At 33.9% G+C, this 19,414-nt stretch overlaps 1 protein-coding gene and 1 non-coding gene across 2 annotated transcripts; one reads left to right on the forward strand and one right to left on the reverse strand.

Moving 5' to 3' along the window:
- Nucleotides 1-263: 263 nt before the first annotated feature.
- LOC111984961 (uncharacterized) lies at nucleotides 264-1,271 on the reverse strand. Its single transcript, XM_024016579.1, has one exon. It carries the CDS (start codon nucleotides 1,269-1,271, stop codon nucleotides 264-266), a length of 1,008 nt encoding a protein of 335 aa, XP_023872347.1.
- A 527-nt stretch (nucleotides 1,272-1,798) lies between these two features.
- Nucleotides 1,799-5,369, forward strand: LOC111984918 (uncharacterized). Its single transcript, XR_010632700.1, has 2 exons — nucleotides 1,799-2,627; nucleotides 4,046-5,369. It is a non-coding gene; the product is annotated as an uncharacterized LOC111984918 (transcript).
- Nucleotides 5,370-19,414: the final 14,045 nt, after the last annotated feature.

Raw genomic sequence — 19,414 nt, forward strand, 5'->3', positions numbered from 1 at the left:
ACTTTAAGATATTAATACAGAACAACTAAATTAAAAGTTAATTTTGTCTTTTTTCTGAAATTTAATTCACCATCACCATATATCTTTTTGGTCACAAACAATAATGGTACATTTTTTTCCAAGTCAAAGGCAAAGAAATACATTATCCTTTATAAACTATCATTTTATTTCTCGAACAATGAACCACCATTATTGCTAGAATATGATAAAAACACATTATCTGAGCTAACTTATAAAGAAACATCCAAAATATAATAACAATCCTATGACAACATAACCCAATCAAGGAATAACCGTTGACAAGCTACAATGGGGCAAGGTAGTGACTTTGAAATGGTATCGTCTTCCAGGTCAAAGACATAAAGATATCGATCCGCGGCCTTTGTAAAGTAAATTGCATTTTGCTTGACTCCTTTTGCTACAATGCTACGCGTACTAATACTACTACCCCTCAGGGAAAGGAAAATAGTGCGCTCTCCTATGTTCTTCACTTGGACCCATTTATTTTCTAACAAATCCATGCGAAAAACCAAGAAACCAAAAACGTTTCTCCTATAGATTCCAAACATCATCTTCTGAAGCAATAAGATTTCACCACACGATTCAATAAGATAAGAAGAGGAACTTATTATATCTTGGGGTGATTGGAGATGATATTCCTCTATTCCCAACTTTGTAAAATGTATTTCTGAATCCACGTACTCAGCAATAAATAATGGATAAATTGCAAAACCAAGGCTCACTAAAAAGTAAATTTTTCCTCCAAAAAATGTGGCATCTTTCATATGAATCCTGCCCAGTGGCATCTCTGTTTCGAACACTTGTTTATCAAATTTGGAATCACCAAGCCGGCAAAAATAAAACATGCATTTGGAATCTATGAATACCACTTGGCATTGATGGTTATGGTTACTTGGTGATGATGACAAAATGCAAGTATACTCATCATCGTCTTCCAATGGTGGGAGCTGCACCGTCTCTTTAGAAGTAGGATTTAAAAGACAAACATTCATTGAGTTGATCAGATCCCTTAACACCAACCATCCATTATTACAAGTATATATTATTTCTTTATTGTGCATTTCAGGAATGGTCCTTGTGTAGAAACGATCTTCTGATATGCTAAAGAAAGTTTGCCTTTCTTGATCTTTCCCATCAAAGATTAGTAACCATGGATATGGTTGTGGGACAGTGGGAGGATTAAGAAGCATAAGCTGTTTCTCATCGCTCAGTTCTTGCCTATGCTCTTTCCTTTCATGTGTCGGCTCCATTCCTTTAAGACAAGAAAATTAAGTTGATTATTCTTCACAAGAGCAGTTTATAAATTCTAAATTAACTTAAATAATAAGGTACTTCAGTGAGATAAGAGCAGAAAGTGATATAATGTTGGCAGCAAAATATTTTCTGTTTTTTTGGTTGTAAAATAAGTTTAGCACTAACCACACCTCAACATAACATAGTCTGATAGTCACTTCCATTCTTAAAAAAACAAAAAACAAAACAAAAAAACATGTAGTCACTTCCAATTAAGGATTTGGTTTGGATTAGGGATGGCAATTTAGATCCGACCCGCGGATACCCGGCCCGACCCGACCCTAATAGGTCGAATTTTACCCGGCCCAATAAAGAATAGAGTCCAGTATGGGTTTTAAAAAAAAACCCGAAACGGGTCCGGGTTTTATTAATAAAACCTGGACCCGACCCGAAACTCGACCCGGATATGACCCGGTTACCATAAAATTACTAAAATGCCCCTGCTATATATATATATATATGGTTGTAACTAAACCCTAACTCCCTATTTCTCTAACCCAGACCCAGCCGCGTCTCCCTAACCCTCAATCTCTCTCTCTCTGTCACTCACGCCACCAAACTCAATCTCTCTCTCTGAGTCTCTGTCACTCACGCACACCATCAAACTCAATCTCTCTGTCACTCACGCAGCCACGCACGGCACGAGCACGCAGCACTCAGCCACGCACGAGAACACAGCCACGCACAAGAGCACGCAGCCACGCCTCGGCCTCACAGTCACTCCTCGACCTCACTCTGAGCCACGCCTTGGCCTCACAGTCACTCCTTCAGCTCTCTCTCTCTGATCTCGAACAGGCCAAGACTCTCACCTTCAGCCACGCCTCAGTTCTTTATATTTATTTATTTTTTTTATCCGAAATCTCCTCCGCTGGTTTGGTTATTTCTGGGTTTGCTTTGAGGATTGAAAAATGGGATTTTTTTTTTAAAAAAAATTTATTTGGGTGTGGCTGTGGAGATTTGAAAAGAAGGGATTTTTGGGATTTGTCTGTTTAGCGGTGGGTTTGATGTTGAGTTTGGACTTTGGAGCTTGTTTCAAAAATCTTTCTTTTTGGTTGGGTAGCCGTGGGTTTGATGTTGAGTTTGGACTTTGGAGCTTGTTTCAAAAAAGAAACTACTTTTGATTGTGAGATATAACGTACCTGCTTTTTGTTTGGCTGCGTTTCAAACAAATCAACTTCTTGCTTGAAATCAATTTCCTCCACTGACTTTAGAACTAAAGAGGTGCTAGGTTTTAATCGTTCGATGTGGGCGAAGCGCTGTATATATAGCACCCCAAGACAATGCCGTTTCCTCGTGGAACTGGGACAACTTTTGTAAGTCGGTTCCCCTTGATTTTTTTAATTAATGATTATTTTTCTTTTCTTTTCTTTTTCATTAAGAACAAATCAACTCGAACTCAGAGAATAGTACTATTCCTAATACTAGTTGGATTTTGTAAGTCGGTTTTTTTTTTTTTTTTTTCCTTGAGAATAATCTATAAAAGGCCTCTAAAACTACGCAAACTGATTCACCTCTTCACTACAACAATCAAACCACATTCATGGGCATATAAGATCGCAAGACTAAAACCTGTTAAACTGTGAGTTTCCTCAATTTTGTAATTTTATTTTTCATATATTATTTCTTATTTGAAATCTATTGATTTTTTTTAACCAAAAAATTGTGACATATATGCTTCTTCTTTTTTTTCGTTTTCAATATGTTAGTTCAGTATTTGTTCGGTTTTTTTCTCAATTTTTTTTTTATTCATCATTAGAGTCGATTCGTTATGGGAATTCTGGAATTCATATTATCATCCTGACCTTCTGAAGAAATATATAAACATAATAGTCCCCTTTTTTTGTGTTTTGTTTTGTAAATGAGTTTCTGAGAATATTTATTTTCTTCAATGACACGGGTTCGAAAAAAAGTAGTGGAGTTGCTTTGCAATTTGATATCTATTCATATGAATTCTCATTCTTTTTTTTTTTTATAATTTATCTGTACTGTAATTTTTGGATGATCCCCATCTACCATTGAAAAAAAAAAAATTTGGTTTGAAGATACTGTTTAGGATTTGATGATCTGATTCATCAAATTTTTTTGGTTGAGATATCTGATTAATCAAATTAGGTCCAAGTAATAGAGTTCTTTGTATTTTTAGATTATACCACAAGGGTGGTATTGTAATTTGATTAATAAGATTCGGGTTCGACCCTGATTTTAGGTTCAACGAATTATTTGTTGCTTATTGAAATAAAATAAAAAAGAAAGAAAGAGAAAGAGAAAATAAAATAAAATAAAAGAATAATTTGAAGTGCAGCCCACTTATATTTATGTTCAATATTTTATGTTGACAGATGATTTTGCTCTCTTCAAAAACAAGATTTGAGAGCAAGATTGCCTACTAATTACTTAAATCCCACAAAAATTGAAGTTATATATAATAGGATTTGGTTTGAGTCTAGTGTTGAATTAAACACATGTCATCATCTTGATGGATCTAATGGAATTGGCCCCAACTTATAGGGTATACTATTTTTTTTTTTTTTGGGTACAAAACACCCCCTTAACTTTCAAGCAACTATTTTGCTTTACTGTTCATTGTTTACCCTATAGATTTGTTTATCCCAACAAGAAAAGCTTCTGTTGACGTTTGGAACAAACCTATGCTCATTGATGCACACACTATTCTCTTTTTAATCCCGTTGGTTGGTTGACCTTGTACTTCGTGTGTTTGTTCATATTTCAGGCTTAGCACAGAATCTCAACAAAAACATGGAAAAAGCTGAGAATGAAAAATCCTTGAAGAATGCTGAAGATTTTGTTCAGTTATGCAAGAAAGACCAAGAGAAGAAACTGTGGTCTGACCTTCCACAAGAACTTCTTGATCTAGTGGTGAAGCATCTACGTGATACACAAAGCCGTATTACCTTTCGCTCCATATGCAGATCATGGCGTTCAAGTCCGCCAATATATCGGCCGCTTCCATTTCCAACCTTATTGGATTCTCCATGTTTGCTAACTTTGGGTGGCAGCAAATGCAGGATTTATCATCCATTATACAATGGTCCTTACCAAATGGACATTCCAGCATTGATGGGTGTCCGAATCCGGTACTCGAAAAATGGATGGTTGCTCTTATCTAGTGATAAACGTGACGACCGAAGTGTCTTTTTCTTCCACCCTTCAATATGACTAAAATAGAACTTCCTTGTTTACCGTTTGCAATCGAGACGATGACTTTTTCAACACCTCCCACTGGTGAAGACTGTTTTGTTATTGGAATACCATTTTTTGCTCGTGAATTTTGTATTATTAGGCGTGGCGAAGAGAGCTGGAGGATTTTTCCATTTACAGTGATGATTCCAGATGATATTCAATTATTATCTAATTGCAATCCCATTTTATTTGAGGGGATGTGCTACTGTTTGTGCCAGGTACCTGTGGTGGCTGTCTTTGATCCTAATGAACGTCGTTGGAGAATTACTTATCCTATTCGATTTCCAAAAGCACTGCTTTATAAACTTGTACATAATTACTTGGTGGAAGGCAATGGGAAGTTGTTTGCAGTGTTTGAAGTCAAAGATTATGAGCCATGTATACATGTTTTCTCATTGAACCTTGACACGATGAAATGGGATGCAGTAAAAATCTGGGAAATCAAATGCTCTATGTAAGTCTTGGGAGTTCCTTCTTAGAACTGGCTGTGAAGAGAGGAATGCGCAATAAGATTTACTTGCCGAATGTCCAAGACAACAAGTGCGTAATCTACTCTCTCAAAACCAACGAGTGCAGGTCATTTTTCAGTAATTACTTTACCAGAATTTCAACCCATGGAAAGGAACATTACAACTGCACTTGGATCAAACCCGCACTTGCAACTTTGGATGAAGACTTAAAGTGGTGACAGAGAATTTGTGAGGATGTAATTAAATTGTTTTGCATATACTTACGTGCACTCCTAATACATGTTAAGGAGCTTCAGGCTTGTCGTTGCATTAGCATGTGGTGTGTTGAACATATTGGTTGTTGGGCTTAGAGATAGTTGAACATGTGATATTTTGTTTTTTGCACTCAATAATGAAGATAAGATAAAATAATATATATATATATATATATATATATATATATTATATATATATTAAAAAAAAAAAAAAAAACAATTAGTGAGGTTAGTTGAAGGCCTCTTTGATCTACCTCAGAAAAGGAAAAGAAATAATCTCTAAACAGGACCACATGTCCATTTACGTTAACATGACACAGATGCTGAGCTCAATAACTTTTTTGGGCTGGGATCAACAAAATGTGAGTGCTAATGCTATTGTTGTAAGAAAGACAACACTAAACATCCCAAATTGATATTTTATTTTATATTTTAAAGGTGATTATAACCTTTTCTATGGTTCTTAATTTACAATAAATGCTTATTTATATTTTCTCTGCTTATATTCAGGGTGAGGCTAGTATTTTGAGAGCCGTGGATTGGAGGCAAAACATGTGTAGAATATATTGTAAGAGCATTTTCATGAAATGAACATTTTACACCTCTAAAATCCACTTTATTTATTTTATACCATCACTTTAACAAAATACAACTCATCTCATTCTTTATTTTACAACCTATTCGATTATAATAATATAAAAAGATTTTTTGTATAAACTTTTATAAACGAAACACAAATCGGTCAAGTGAAGAGAGAAAGATAAGTGAATCGAATAAGCAAAATAGTTTTACATTTGCTAAACCATAATATGTATATTTGCATTTTAGTGTAGTAATATACTAATATCTATTGTTAGCTACAGTGTTTTGGTGTTTTTTTGTTGCTACAAGGTAATGCAAAATGCAATTGGGAATGCTCTAATAATGAACATGAAACTAAAAATGTACTTAACAAAAAGACGAGAATATTTTTTTAGAGTTATTTTTTATCTCAATTTTTGAAAAGATTCGAGGCCTATATCTGTAAAAACCTATTTTGACTTTAGAAATGTCTACCTCAAAAAGAAAATATTCAGTTCGATAACCTCACATATTAATTCATAAAAAACAAAAACTCACCCATACTAAAAGTATGAAAGGAATCCAAGGGTATAGCTGAACTATTTCCCTAAACTATGGTTACGAAAAAAATTGGGACTCATGTGTGGTGTTACACTAGTCCTAGTGGTTCGTGAATTGTATCGGAAGCTTCCTAACAGTGTCCTCGCGAAATGGTTGAGCTCCTGTGAGGTGTCTCTAAGCAATTAATCCAAGTACATTTCTAAAAATATCTAGTGGTGGTGACCTTTTGAGTTGGGTTATTCATGTGAGAGAGAGTTTTTGGCATAAATTTATTTGACGTTTTGCGAATTTTTTTTTTTTTTTCCTTTTTTTTAAAGAAAGTACGTTACTTTGAAAAAAAGAAATTTTAAAATATTACACTTGGGTAAAATAAGCTAAAAGATAAATGAAAATTTTGGGGACAAACAGACATAAGGTTAAGTCTGTTTTGTCATGTTGATTGGATACATGAATGGTTCTACATGGAGAAAATTATAAGTAATTAATATAATATAATCAGATCAAAACATATAGGTTGGGCTTTTGTTTTGAGTGAAGTGATATCATTATATGTTAGAAAAGTAATACGTCTATAATATTTTTACAACAAATTTTAAGTGACAGATTGTTATGAGTTTTTAATTTGAATTCACTACTGCAATTGTTTTTTTTTTTTTTTTTTTTTTGCCCACTAATAATAGCAAGTAACAACTTACCATTTAGGATTTATAATAAAATGTTGTGGATGTAACATTTCTTTATAAGTTATATTAAATCTCAATTGGAGTCTTCCTAAGTTGTTATTTTCTCAACAAGTGGTATCCATGGTGAAGTGCAGCAATGTGGCAAGGTTATTAAGGTACCTTTCGCAGTTGAAGGAAGGAAATGGTGCACGCACTTAGAGCCTACAAAAGTAGTACTACCAAAGCTGCTAGATTGAAGAAGAATGATATTACATGTGATTCCCATGGAGGTGGACACATGGGGCTCCCATGGATGGCACGTGAAAAACCCATAAAATAACAAGTAAAAAAAAAACCCCTCACAGGTTAGGGTGAGTTAGCAAGACTAGCTCATCGCCCATGGAGAGGTCCCGAAACCAATGGATAGGCTGTGACTCACATGTGAGAAAAAAATTGTTAAGTTTATACTTGCGAGTTGAACTTGATGAATTAATATAATATAATTAGGCCCATATTCATAGGCCTAAGCTTTTGAATCAGGTATTATTTGCCCACGAGTACATATGCTTCTACCAACATTTTTTTAGAGGAATGAAGTTGAATAAAAATTTGAGGAAACAATAAAAATAGCATATGTGTTTGAGGAATACAAATTCTTTTTCACATTTTGTGTTCCAATTTATGTTTTAGTAATCATGATAATGATATATGTTTGATTATTATTTTTTTCTCTTTTTAGATTTCGGCAATATTTTATAAGGAGAGTAAAAAAAATGTGACAAATTGTGATTGTGGAGTATAAAGTGAAACATGTAAAAAGTGGACAAAGAATTTGTATTCTTTGTTTGAGATACTAAAAACAATAGAGAATCTACTAGGAATACTTTGGGTTGGGACATAAAAGCTTATCCAAACCCATACGCTAGCTATTTTACTAACCAATCCATCACCAAACTCTAATAAATTTTAGTAATTCTATCTCATACACATTGCATTATATTTGAAAAAGTGTAACTCAGCGTCGCTCATCATGAGTTGGGTCAAATAGGCAGGATCAGGTTGAGTTAACCTAAGTATTAGTCTTTTATTAAAAAGGGGATGGGCAAAACCTACTAATTTCTCACCCTATCCCCAACTGATATAGTGTGCTCCCCAAAGTCTATGACAAAAGTTATCAATTATGCTATGTTCTAGTGGTATTAACTTTTTTAAAAAAAAATTTATTTCTTAGATTATGAAATTTGAGTTTTATTTGATATTATTTCTGCAATAAATTTAAGCAATTTGATATATAGATTTGATTTATCATAATTTTAATTTCTTAATTAGATATTTGAAATAGGACAAAATTTAAGTACAGTACCTTAGATTCCCTATTTAAAATTTTGGCACCTGTCCAATTTGACATTCCAAACAAATGGCGTTACTTAAAATTTTTTTCTTTTTTCCTTCTTCCTTTATTTTTTTTCCTATACATGAGAACCCATGGCTTCAAATCTCCAGTTGCCTCATTTTCTATTGGGTTTCAAACCAAAAAAAGAGACTCTTCTTCCACATTTTCTCAAGAACCAAACGGGAAAGATCAAAAAATAAAAACCAGATCTACTGGGTTTTAAACAAAAAACGACACTTGAACTTGAAGCTATGATCAGATCCAATTGGATCTGATCTGTTCAAATTCCATAGAATCATAGATTAGAAAAGAAAAAGGAAAAGGAAACAGATACACATACATACATGAGAGAGAGAGAGAGAGAGAGAGAGAGAGAATTATAGATCAGAAAAAGAAGAAAGAGTCATAGATCAAAAAAGAAAGAATCATAGATTAGAAAAGCCCCAACAAACCCCAACAACAAAAACTACACAACCCATTTCCACTTCAACCACCCCACCTCCAAAAACGTCCCAAACCCCATCCTCCATAAGATCATCATCTTCAAATTCTTTACAATCAACAAAGAGAAAAGTAGAGCCATCAGTTCTAGCACTGATTTTCAATGCATTAGACGACATAATCAACACATTCATAAACCCTCCTATCAAATCATCAGTGGATCCAAAACACACCGAGAGAGGGAGAGATATGAGATTTTTCTTTTTTGGGTTTTGGGTTTGGAAGAAAAGCCATTTGCAAGTACAGGAAAAAGAAGGAAGAAGGAAATATGGGTTTTGGGTTTGGAAGAAAAGGGTCATGGTTGGTTTGGAAGAGAAGGGTTCGAGTTTGGAAGAGAAGACGTTGGAAGGAGCAGGAAAAAGAAGGATGGAGGAAAAAAAATAGATTTAACACCGTTTACTGTGTTTATTAAATTGGACAGGTGTCAAAATTTTAAATAGGGAACCTAAAGTACTATACCTAAGTTTTGCCCTTTGAAATATAGTCTTATAAGGTTAAGTTATTGATTTATGATAAATTAATGTTATGTAATGAGATATTATATATAGATTTGTTGAAAATACCAAGAAGTGCTAGTTGAACTATAAAACTTATGTAATGACAACGATTTTATGTAATATAAAACTATAAGATGAAAACTTAGTTATTTTTATGTTGTGTTATAAAAATAGCAGTAATCACAAATTGTACAATGGAATAGACTTAGGTTGCGTTTGAATTGGGAGTAAATCATTCTCGGAAATGGTTTTCCACATTTTCGCGTGTTTGGCTGTTCTGGAAAATAGAATTCTCCGAAAAATCAATTCCAATTTTCCCTTACCCAACGGAAATCATTTTCAGTACCTATTTTCACTTCAAAGTATTTTCGGAAAGAGAGAGAGAGAGAGAGAGAGGAAGGAAGAAACGGAGAGAGAGGAAGGAAGAAACGGAGCGACCCATGAACCCAGAGCCAGAGCCGGCGACCCACCGCCACGAGCCATCGACCCACAACCCACCGATCTTCGAACCAGAGCCGGCGACCCACGAACCCAAAGCCTAAAGCGCTCGACCCAGACCCAAACGACCCATCGCTCGACCCAACCCCAGAACCAGAGCCGGCGACCCATCGCTCTCTCTTCCTCGATCTCGTTGATGGCTCGGTTTGCGTTGTTGCCAGAATTTGTGTTGTTGTTGCCGGAATTTGCGTTGTGTTGTTGTACTTGTTCTTGTGTTGTTGTTGCCAGATGTTGTTGTTGTTGTTGTTATTGTTGCCGGATGTTGTTGTTGTTTTTGTTGTTGGAATTTGCGTTGTTGTTGTTGTTGTTGTCGTCGTCGTCGTCACCGGAATTTGATGCCGGAATTTGTTGTTGAATTGGTTGTGATGTTGAAATTTTTTGTAATAAAATTTGTTTGGATGCTAAGAAAATGTGAAAAAATTGTAGGAAAATAGCATTTTTCTAATAGAACCAAACACATGAAAATATTTTCCACAACAATTTTCATAATAAAACCAAACACTTGAAAATATTTTCCGGAAACCAAACGGACCCTTAGTTTCTGTAACAATGTTACTTGAGTTTCTTAACCCATGCTTCTACTGCTTTGTCCGATGATAAATTAATGTTATGTAATGAGATATTATATATAGATTTGTTGAAAATACCAAGAAGTGCTAGTTGAACTATAAAACTTATGTAATGACAACGGTTTTATGTGATATAAAACTATAAGATGAAAACTTAGTTATTTTTATGTTGTGTTATAAAAATAGCGGTAATCACAAATTGTACAATGGAATAGACTTAGTTTCTGTAACAGTGTTACTTGAGTTTCTTAACCCATGCTTCTACTGCTTTGGCCGAGCAAATGAGATCAACCTATTATTGAAAACCGACCAAACCATATTAGTCTCTAAAGATAATGTAAGAAAAATGAAGTCAACTATATATATTTATCGTAAATTCACAATTCCCTAGTTGCTTAGTTTAATTTTTAAACAATTAAAGAAAATTTGATGATTGAGGCCAGCCAACCCATTTGTTCCTACAGTTTGAGGATGAACTTACGTTACATTTGGGAATAATCTTCAACTAATAGGTCCATTCATCTAGCTGGGAAGTTCATTTTCATTAGATAGTGAATGTTTTCTAGTGGTCCTTTCTTAAATGAAATAGCATGTTTGTATGAAAGATTATAAGAGTCTTGTACTAGTGACATTATAATTGAAGCTCTAACTTTGTAACATATAGAGACAATTTAACTTTGTTGTAATTAGGGGTAGCAAATGGACGGGTCGGGTCTTATTAAATGGGTTAGGTCATAAACGGATTGGGAGTGTAATTACGCATTTATCCATTTATGACCCGTTTATATATAAATTAATTATCTATTACCCGCCCAACCCATTTAATTAGTAACCCACCCATTTAACCCAATATGATCCAAATAAATAAATAACTTGTTAAAAACTTTAAAAAAAAAATTTAAAAAGTTCAAAAATCACTTTTCCTGTTCTTTCCTTTCATTTTCCCTTCACAAAATTTATTTCTAGCAACCAAAAAAAGCCACAAGAAAAAAAAAAAAAAAAAAAACAAAAAAGCTTTGTTCCACCATGTATTTGAACTAAATTGGAGACCCCAAAAAAACCAAGACCATGGAATTGGCGGCGAAGCGATGCCACTACGAAGTCCTAGGGCTAAGCCGCGACTGCGCCGTCGACGAAATCTACTTGGTATACAAGAAGCTCCCCTTGCAACGCCACCCTGACAAGCTTGTCCAGTCCAGCTTATCCCATGCCGAAGCCACCGCTCAGTTCCAAGAGTTAGCCCAAGCTTACGAGGTCCTTTCCAACCTGAAAGAACGAGCCTGGTATGACTCGCACCGGTGTCAGATCCTCTTCTCCGATCTCAACTCCAACTCGGTCACCCCAAACTCAGCGATTCCAAACCTCTTCTCCTTCTTCTCTAACACCGTCTTTTCTGGGTACTCTGACTCGGGTCACGGGTTGTACAAGGTGTATTCAGATCTCTTCGACAAGATTTATGCAAACGAGATCAATTTAGCAAGGAAATTAGGGTTAGGGTTGAACAAGGAGGCACCGTTGATGGGGAATTTGGAGAGTCCATAGGTGCAGGTGACTGCGTTTTATAACTACTGGTTAGAGAGAGAGAGAGAGAGAGAGAGAGAGAGAGAGAGAGAGAGAGATACGGACAGGGAGGTCATATTGTTTGGTTACTGAGAAAATCTAGAAGTTGTGTCTGGGAAAGTGTTTGGTTACTGAGAAAATCTGAGGGTTTATTTAAGTTTTAGATATTAGAAGGGTTTAGTGGGTATTAGTGGGTTTATTTTATTTTAAATTTTAGATAAGTTTAGTGGGTATCAGTGGATTTATCCATTTAAACCCATCTAATTAAATAACCAAATGGGTCTTTATCCATTTAACCCAAATACTCAAATGGGTTGGGTTAATACTTATCCAAATAAAGTGGATAATGGGCGGATTTATAGATATAGATAAAAATTGCCACCCCTAGTTGTAACCAACAAGATTGATAAAAGAAATGCATCACCTATTCCGGATACTTAAGGTTTGGTTTCTTTCATCCATTGATTAAATCTCTTATAATATCTGATTTGTGAATTCTAGTGAATTAGGATTTGATCAACTATATGATAGGTTGCATTTTGTAGATCATGTGTGACAAAATCAGTTTGTTTTGATAATTCTATCCATATGATTTCGTTCGAACCTCGTGGGTGGTAAAATTTTGTGAGTGTGGAATTAACTTAGATGGTTGGATTTGTGAACCAAGTTGTTGTTGGATCACTTGATCTGCAAATAGGACTCATGAAATGGTCATTCTAATCCCCCTTTCAGGTGATGTTAAGATCTATTAACAGCTTTGTGTGGAACCAAACTTGAGCACCTAACCATATTTTACAAGATTTGAAGCCATTCATGATGAATTCAGTTGCAATAGGTTTACATTTTTTTTTTTTTGAAAGATTATACAATGAAGGACTGCAATTCAATGCTTTATCACTACTTTAGGTGTCCTGTAAATGGAGAGAAATAATTAGAAACTTCTTGTGCTATATAAAGTTTACCAACTTTGTGGGCATGCTAGCTAGAAATTTTAATCTGACACATATTTGAACTTTCAGGCTTATGGAATTAATGAGAAGTGCCATCTATTTGCAAATTTAAATATCTTAGAGTATCCTGATGATGACTGGCAATAAGACATCATCAATAACATAACAGCTTAAACTTTTAAGACAGTCTGATATTTAACAACTTTCTTAGTTTCTGCTATTTTAATACTCTACATGAATGACATTGATTGCATGGGAAGTGATAATGTGTGTACGAACACACTGTACGAGAGGTGTAGTGTCTATATCAATTAATTGTAGAATAGTAGTCCATGGACTTATGATGGACCTCCTCAGTCACCTGGCTCCTGTGGATGGAGACCAAGTATTCCACCCTATGCCTCTCTTGAATGTGTATTACTTTCTATTAGTTGAATGAGTTTAAAATGTATATATATATATGGGGCTAAGATGCAATTCCAAAAATTTGCTGGATGTTATAGAACCAATACTTGAGTTAATATCAACTCACTGCATGTAGGTGAATGTATACCATATGTTGGACTTTAGGCGGCTGAAAAGTCATGCAGTCTTGCTTTATTAGAGAACCACAAAAAGTTTAATTTTCACTTTACTAATGTCTAGCTCCTGACCATTTGCTGTGTTATTTTTTCAACCATCCAATATCATGTTCTTACACTCTAAAAAACTATTTAGGATGTATTGATAACAAAAGAGAAATTTAAATCAAATGCTTAAAGCTCATTTGTAGTGTAGTATATCGTATGCTAAGCCTTATAATGGTGAATTCCATTGCTTAAGAGGGCAACATAATCATTTATAACACAGTTGTTAAATTAGTAGAACACATTGTTTGGTTCCTATTGAAAATGTGTTTCATACTTTCATCCCCCTTTTCCATATGAATAGTTGGCTACGGAACACTTAGGCCCTGTTTGGATAGTTCATAGCTCATAGCTCATATCTCAAAACTCATAACTCATATGTTTATTCTCAAAATAACTCAAATCTCTCTAAAATTTGTGTTTGGTTCCAAAACTTATTTACATCTCACACTCTTTAACTCCAATTTTGGGCAAAATGGTGGAGCCCACCCATTGTCCCTTCTCTTTCATTTTCTTTCCCTTCCCACAAAACCCAGTTCACACTTCTTTGTTATTGATTTCGTTAACAGAGGCTTTACAATTTTGGTGCTTAGGAAGATTGTTTCAAGTATTGGACCTATTGGGTGTATACCGTATGAACTATGAGCAGGATACCAATCCAGCAGCAGGGGACAATTGTGTCAGTTTGGCAAATCAGTTGGCTCAATGTTATTATGCTGAGCACCTTTTGTTCAAGCAAAAGGCAGTTAAACTTCAACAAGGTTCAACAAAGTGATGAATAGCCAAAATAAATTTTTTAAGAAAATTTGATACAAAAATTCGAAAAAATCCTTGACCATCAAGATCTTCTTTGATCTAATCTTGACCTCATTTCAAACCCATAAGCCAAAAAAACAAACCTTTCAAGCTTCAGCCTTTTTTAACAGAGAAGAAAAAGAAATCACGAAGTTTTGAGGGAGAGAGCTTCGCCAGCCACAGATCAAGCCTCTCTTCAGTCAGCAACTTCCTCAGCTGGATGGGCTCTCTTCAGCTAGCCAAATGCTTCGAATGCAGTAGATTTTTGAGAGGAAGAGAAGTGAGAGGAGGAAGAAAGAAGTTTATGGAAGAGTAAAGAAAAAAAAAAAAAAAACTGAAGCAGAGGAGGAGGTCTGAAAATGAAAAAGAAAAGAAACAAAGAAAAAGAAAGGAAAAAAAGCCAACGATAATAAGAAGTAGATGTGACATTACACTGCCATCGGGGGCCACTACTGCACCATAATTACTCTTTGCCATTAAGTTAACATAACCCATAATTTAAAAACAAGCTGAGGCAATTTCTGAATTTGTTAACCCATATCTCAAAAAACTCAGTTTTCTTAACTGAGTAAACTAAGAGTTTCCCATCCAAACAATGTTCATGCCAGTGGGCCCCATAGATTTTGGGTTATGAGTTAACAAAACTCAGTTTTGTTAACTCAGTTCACCAAAATCCAAACAAGGCCTTAGGTTCTAGTTACACTATTCAATGTGCTAGTTATAGACATGATATTTCATACAGAGACATGATAGTTCAATGTGTTGCTGTGAATTCGTGACAAGCCTTTCAAAAGGGATCCCCATGAGAACTGCATTTAAATTTGGCAAAAAGCACATTTTAATCCTTACATTTTCAGGCTATTCCCATTTTAGTTCATACATTTTATTTTTACCGTTTTTAGTCCCGATCCTAAAAAACGCTTCCCGTTTTGGTCACTGTCGTTACATCAGAAACGGAAAAAGCTGACATAGCAAACGACAGGAATAAATAATACTAAATTAATGTCCACGTGGCCTAAATTAATAATAAAAAATGCCACGCCAGCATCTAAATTAAAAAAATTAATTTATTAATTTTAAGTAAATAAAAGAAATTAAAAATAGAATCAAAAACTAAAAATCATATGAATTGAGATCTAAGAGTCTCTTCAACAAGAATAATAAGAACACAAACCCAGATTCAAGAACATAAACCCAGAAATAAATAAATAAAAATAAAAATAATAAATAAATAAATAAATAAATAAATAACCCAAACTCAAAATTCTAAACAAATCAAACTTAAATTCTCTAATTTCAGTCAAAGCACAGTCATGAATCAAAGCAAAAATTCTTAAACCCAAATTTTAATTTCTCTACACACTCACCCAAACTCAAATTAGCTACCCAAAAAAAAAAAAAACTCAATATTGGTAAAAACCCAGCAAGATTGAAACCCAGCAAACTCAGGTGGTCTGTCACAATTTTTAGCAAAACAAACCATGCGACTAAAACCCAGTGGTAGAACCTAGATCGACATAGAATCCCAGTGGCAGAAACTAAGATCGGCATCCACAAACAATCCCAAAACCCATATTGAGGAGACAAAACCAGATCAGCGGTGAGATTGGTGGACTCGATTGACACTGCAAACTGAGAAATTGAACCTAAGAACTGGGTGCTCGCCACACCCAGCGACCCCTTGAGCCACCTCTACCAAAAACCGACACAGTACCACCTCACCCCACCTCGACCCCGTCCTTGATCCTAATGCCTTTTTCTTTCCTAATCTTCTCCGCAACCTCTACAATTCTTTCAAACACCATTGATTTGCTTCACTTACCTAATCCAATCCTTGAGTTTGATTTGCTACACTTACCCAATCTGATCCTTGAGTTCGATTTGCTTTACAACTTGTGATTTTGGTTGAATCTTACATGTGGGTTAAGGGCCTTAAGGCTATGGATGTTGCCATTGCTATTGAGTGGGTTGATTTGGGTTTAAGAATTTCTGTTTTGATTCATGGCTGTGCTTTGACTGAAATTAGAGAATTTAAGTTTGATTTGTTCAGAATTTTGAGTTTGGGTTTTTTTATTTTTATTTTTTTAAATTTCTAGGTTTATGTTCTTAGATCTGGATTTGTGTTCTTATTATTCTTGTTGAAGAGACTCTTAGATTTCAATTCATATGATTTTTAGTTTTTGATTCTGTTTTTATTTTATTTATTTTTTTACTTAAAATTAATAAATTAATTTTTTTTAATTTAAATGCTGACGTGACATTTTTTATTATTAATTTAGGCCACGTGGACATTAATTTAGTATTATTTATTCTTACCGTTTGTCACATCAGCTTTCTTTGTTTCTGATGTAACGGTAGGAGCCAAAACGGGAAGCGTTTTTTAGGATAGGGACTAAAAACGATAAAAATAAAATATTTTGACTAAAATGAGAATAGCCTGAAAATGTAGGGACTAAAATGTGTTTTTCGCCTTTAAATTTATGAATTTACCTAATAAGTAACAGAATCTTCTATCAATTTCCACATGCAAGAGAGTAGTTGCAAATGATTTCATTTCCCCATAGCAAGAATTACATACCACAAACTCTTAGGGGAAATCTAGATATCTCCCAACCATGGCTGTCAAAATTGCGATTTGGACCATAGGATTGCACGATTTTACAATCCCAACTCACCAAAACATTTAGAATTGCACTATGATCGTAAAAATGGTAGGATCGTACGTAACATCGTATGGGATCCTACCAATCCTACCAAAAACATAATTTCTTTTTTTATGGGATAAATTTTTTGTTTTGATAAAGTTTTAAGGGTTTTTATTTCTTCATGTAGTGATGGTATGGCTTTTTATTTTTTATTTTATAAAATAATGTCAACCTAAGCAAATGTTTTCTAGTTTCTAATTTACTTGTAATCGAAATGAAAGAATAATTCATCATTTCTAAATGAAGAATTTGACATTGGTTTTGCTGCATTTTAAGTAATAATATTGTTAAATTTGTTTGATCAATATACTAATTTGTATTCTAATATATTTTAAAAATAATTTTATTAGTAATGCTTGTATTTATATATTGATTGATTGATTTTTTTGAACATGCTCTTTAATTGTTGCTGAATGGTATAACTTGAATAATTAAGTATGAAATTGTATCTTGATGTTTTTTAAAACTCTAGTATACAAATATATAATGTCTACATAGATGATAAAATGAATGATGATTATTAGGAATTTAAGACGATGGTTATAATAACCTTAGAATGAGAATAATTAAATGTTCACTTCACCTTAATATTCATCTTACTTTTGGATTTCATATCGTAGTTAGCTAGTTTCCATTTGCTAACTTATTTTGGATTTCAAATTTGGAACTTAGAACTTAGAAATATTTTCCATATGTTTTTATAAATATTTTGGTATTTGGTTGCAAATTAAATATTTATTGAACTTTTTAGATATATTGGGTCAAAACTTAAATATATTTATTTTGTTAGTATAGACTTAGCGATGTATAACATGCAAATTACATCATATGATGCAAATCTAAATTTTTTTATGGATGAATTTATAATTTACGTGATTATTCAACATACAAAGTCATTATCAATGTGTTTTTTGTTTTAAATTTGAAAATATGAGGATTTTACTATTCACGATCTAATTCTACGATTTACGATCTCACCTACTTTCAACGATCCTATGTAAGATCCCGATTTTGACAACCTTACTCCCAACACAACCCCTAGTCCCCTATGTATCACCACAAAACCGCAAGTATAGTATAAACTGTTTTACGACTGTTAAAAGTCATATCGAAGTATCATATCATCCAATTTTGGAACTAATTTTTCTCTAACAATTTGTAAAAAAAAAAAAATTACTTTGTGGAAAGGGTGTACACTAATATCTCATATGATATAAACATGAGTCTTATGTGTGAAATCCACACGTAAAATAAGCGGCGAAGCCAAGAATTTGTGGTTGGGGGGTTGAGTAATAAATAAGACAATTACATTTTTTTTTTTTCTTAATACCTACATGATAAAAAAAAATTAAAAAAAACATGTATTGTATATATATCACTATGTTTGTTGTTGAATGCAAAATATAGGGAAAAATGCCCTAATACCCCATAAACTTTAACATAGTGGCTATTATATCTCCTGAACTTTTATTTTGGCCAATTTATTTCATAAACTTTATACTTGAACTAAATAAATATCTTAGTCTAACTGCCATCTGCTGTTAATATACAAAGTAATAACAATAACTTGATTTGGTGCATTACCAAATCAACAATAACTTGTAAAATTAAAAACAACTTAAAAACTATTTTAAAACCTAAAAACCAATATCAAGGCCTTTAAAACCATAAGACGCTTGCAGATACTGTCATTGAAGATATAAAGTTAGAAGTTTTCAGAACTTAAAATAACTCTACAAATAGTAACTTAACCTTTAGCCCATTGCTGCATCAGAGCATATTGTCAAAAAGATCATTTTACATTTTATATACTCAGATAACATAAGTGTTCAAGATGCATCATAGTTGTTAGAGTCGGGCTGACCCAGCCAAATTGAGCACTCATTAGTGGGCTTGGCTGCCTAGCTTGACCCAGCCCAAAGTGAGACCCTTGAGAAGTTCTATTATTAAAAAGAAAACCTTGAGTTGTCTTACTTTGTGGCAATTTGCTAGTTATTAATTCCTAGTGGATTTAATGGGGTAGTAATATCCTGACAGTTTTTTAACCATTTTTTTTTTACAGGGGTGTTAACATCAGACCCCATCAGTTTTTTAACCATTCTTTTGGAATGCCAAATGAGCTCACTACACATTTCAGACAGCCTAAATAAATAGTTGCTCACATATATAGTCAATGGAAGTATGGAACCATATCAAGATGGTAATAAAGACAGTTAAATGCATAATGAATTCACAATGGTAATTCCCTCTCTAGTGCATGTGTGCCTAATTCAAATCAACCCCAATTTGTCCTCACA

This window comes from Quercus suber, unplaced genomic scaffold (assembly GCF_002906115.3).
Source record: "Quercus suber isolate HL8 unplaced genomic scaffold, Cork oak 2.0 scaffold_308, whole genome shotgun sequence".
NCBI lineage: Eukaryota > Viridiplantae > Streptophyta > Magnoliopsida > Fagales > Fagaceae > Quercus > Quercus suber.

Bases quoted from the DNA above. Each gene is read 5' to 3' on its own strand.
- LOC111984961 (XM_024016579.1), bottom strand. From the start codon at position 1,271: ATGGAGCCGACACATGAAAGGAAAGAGCATAGGCAAGAACTGAGCGAT.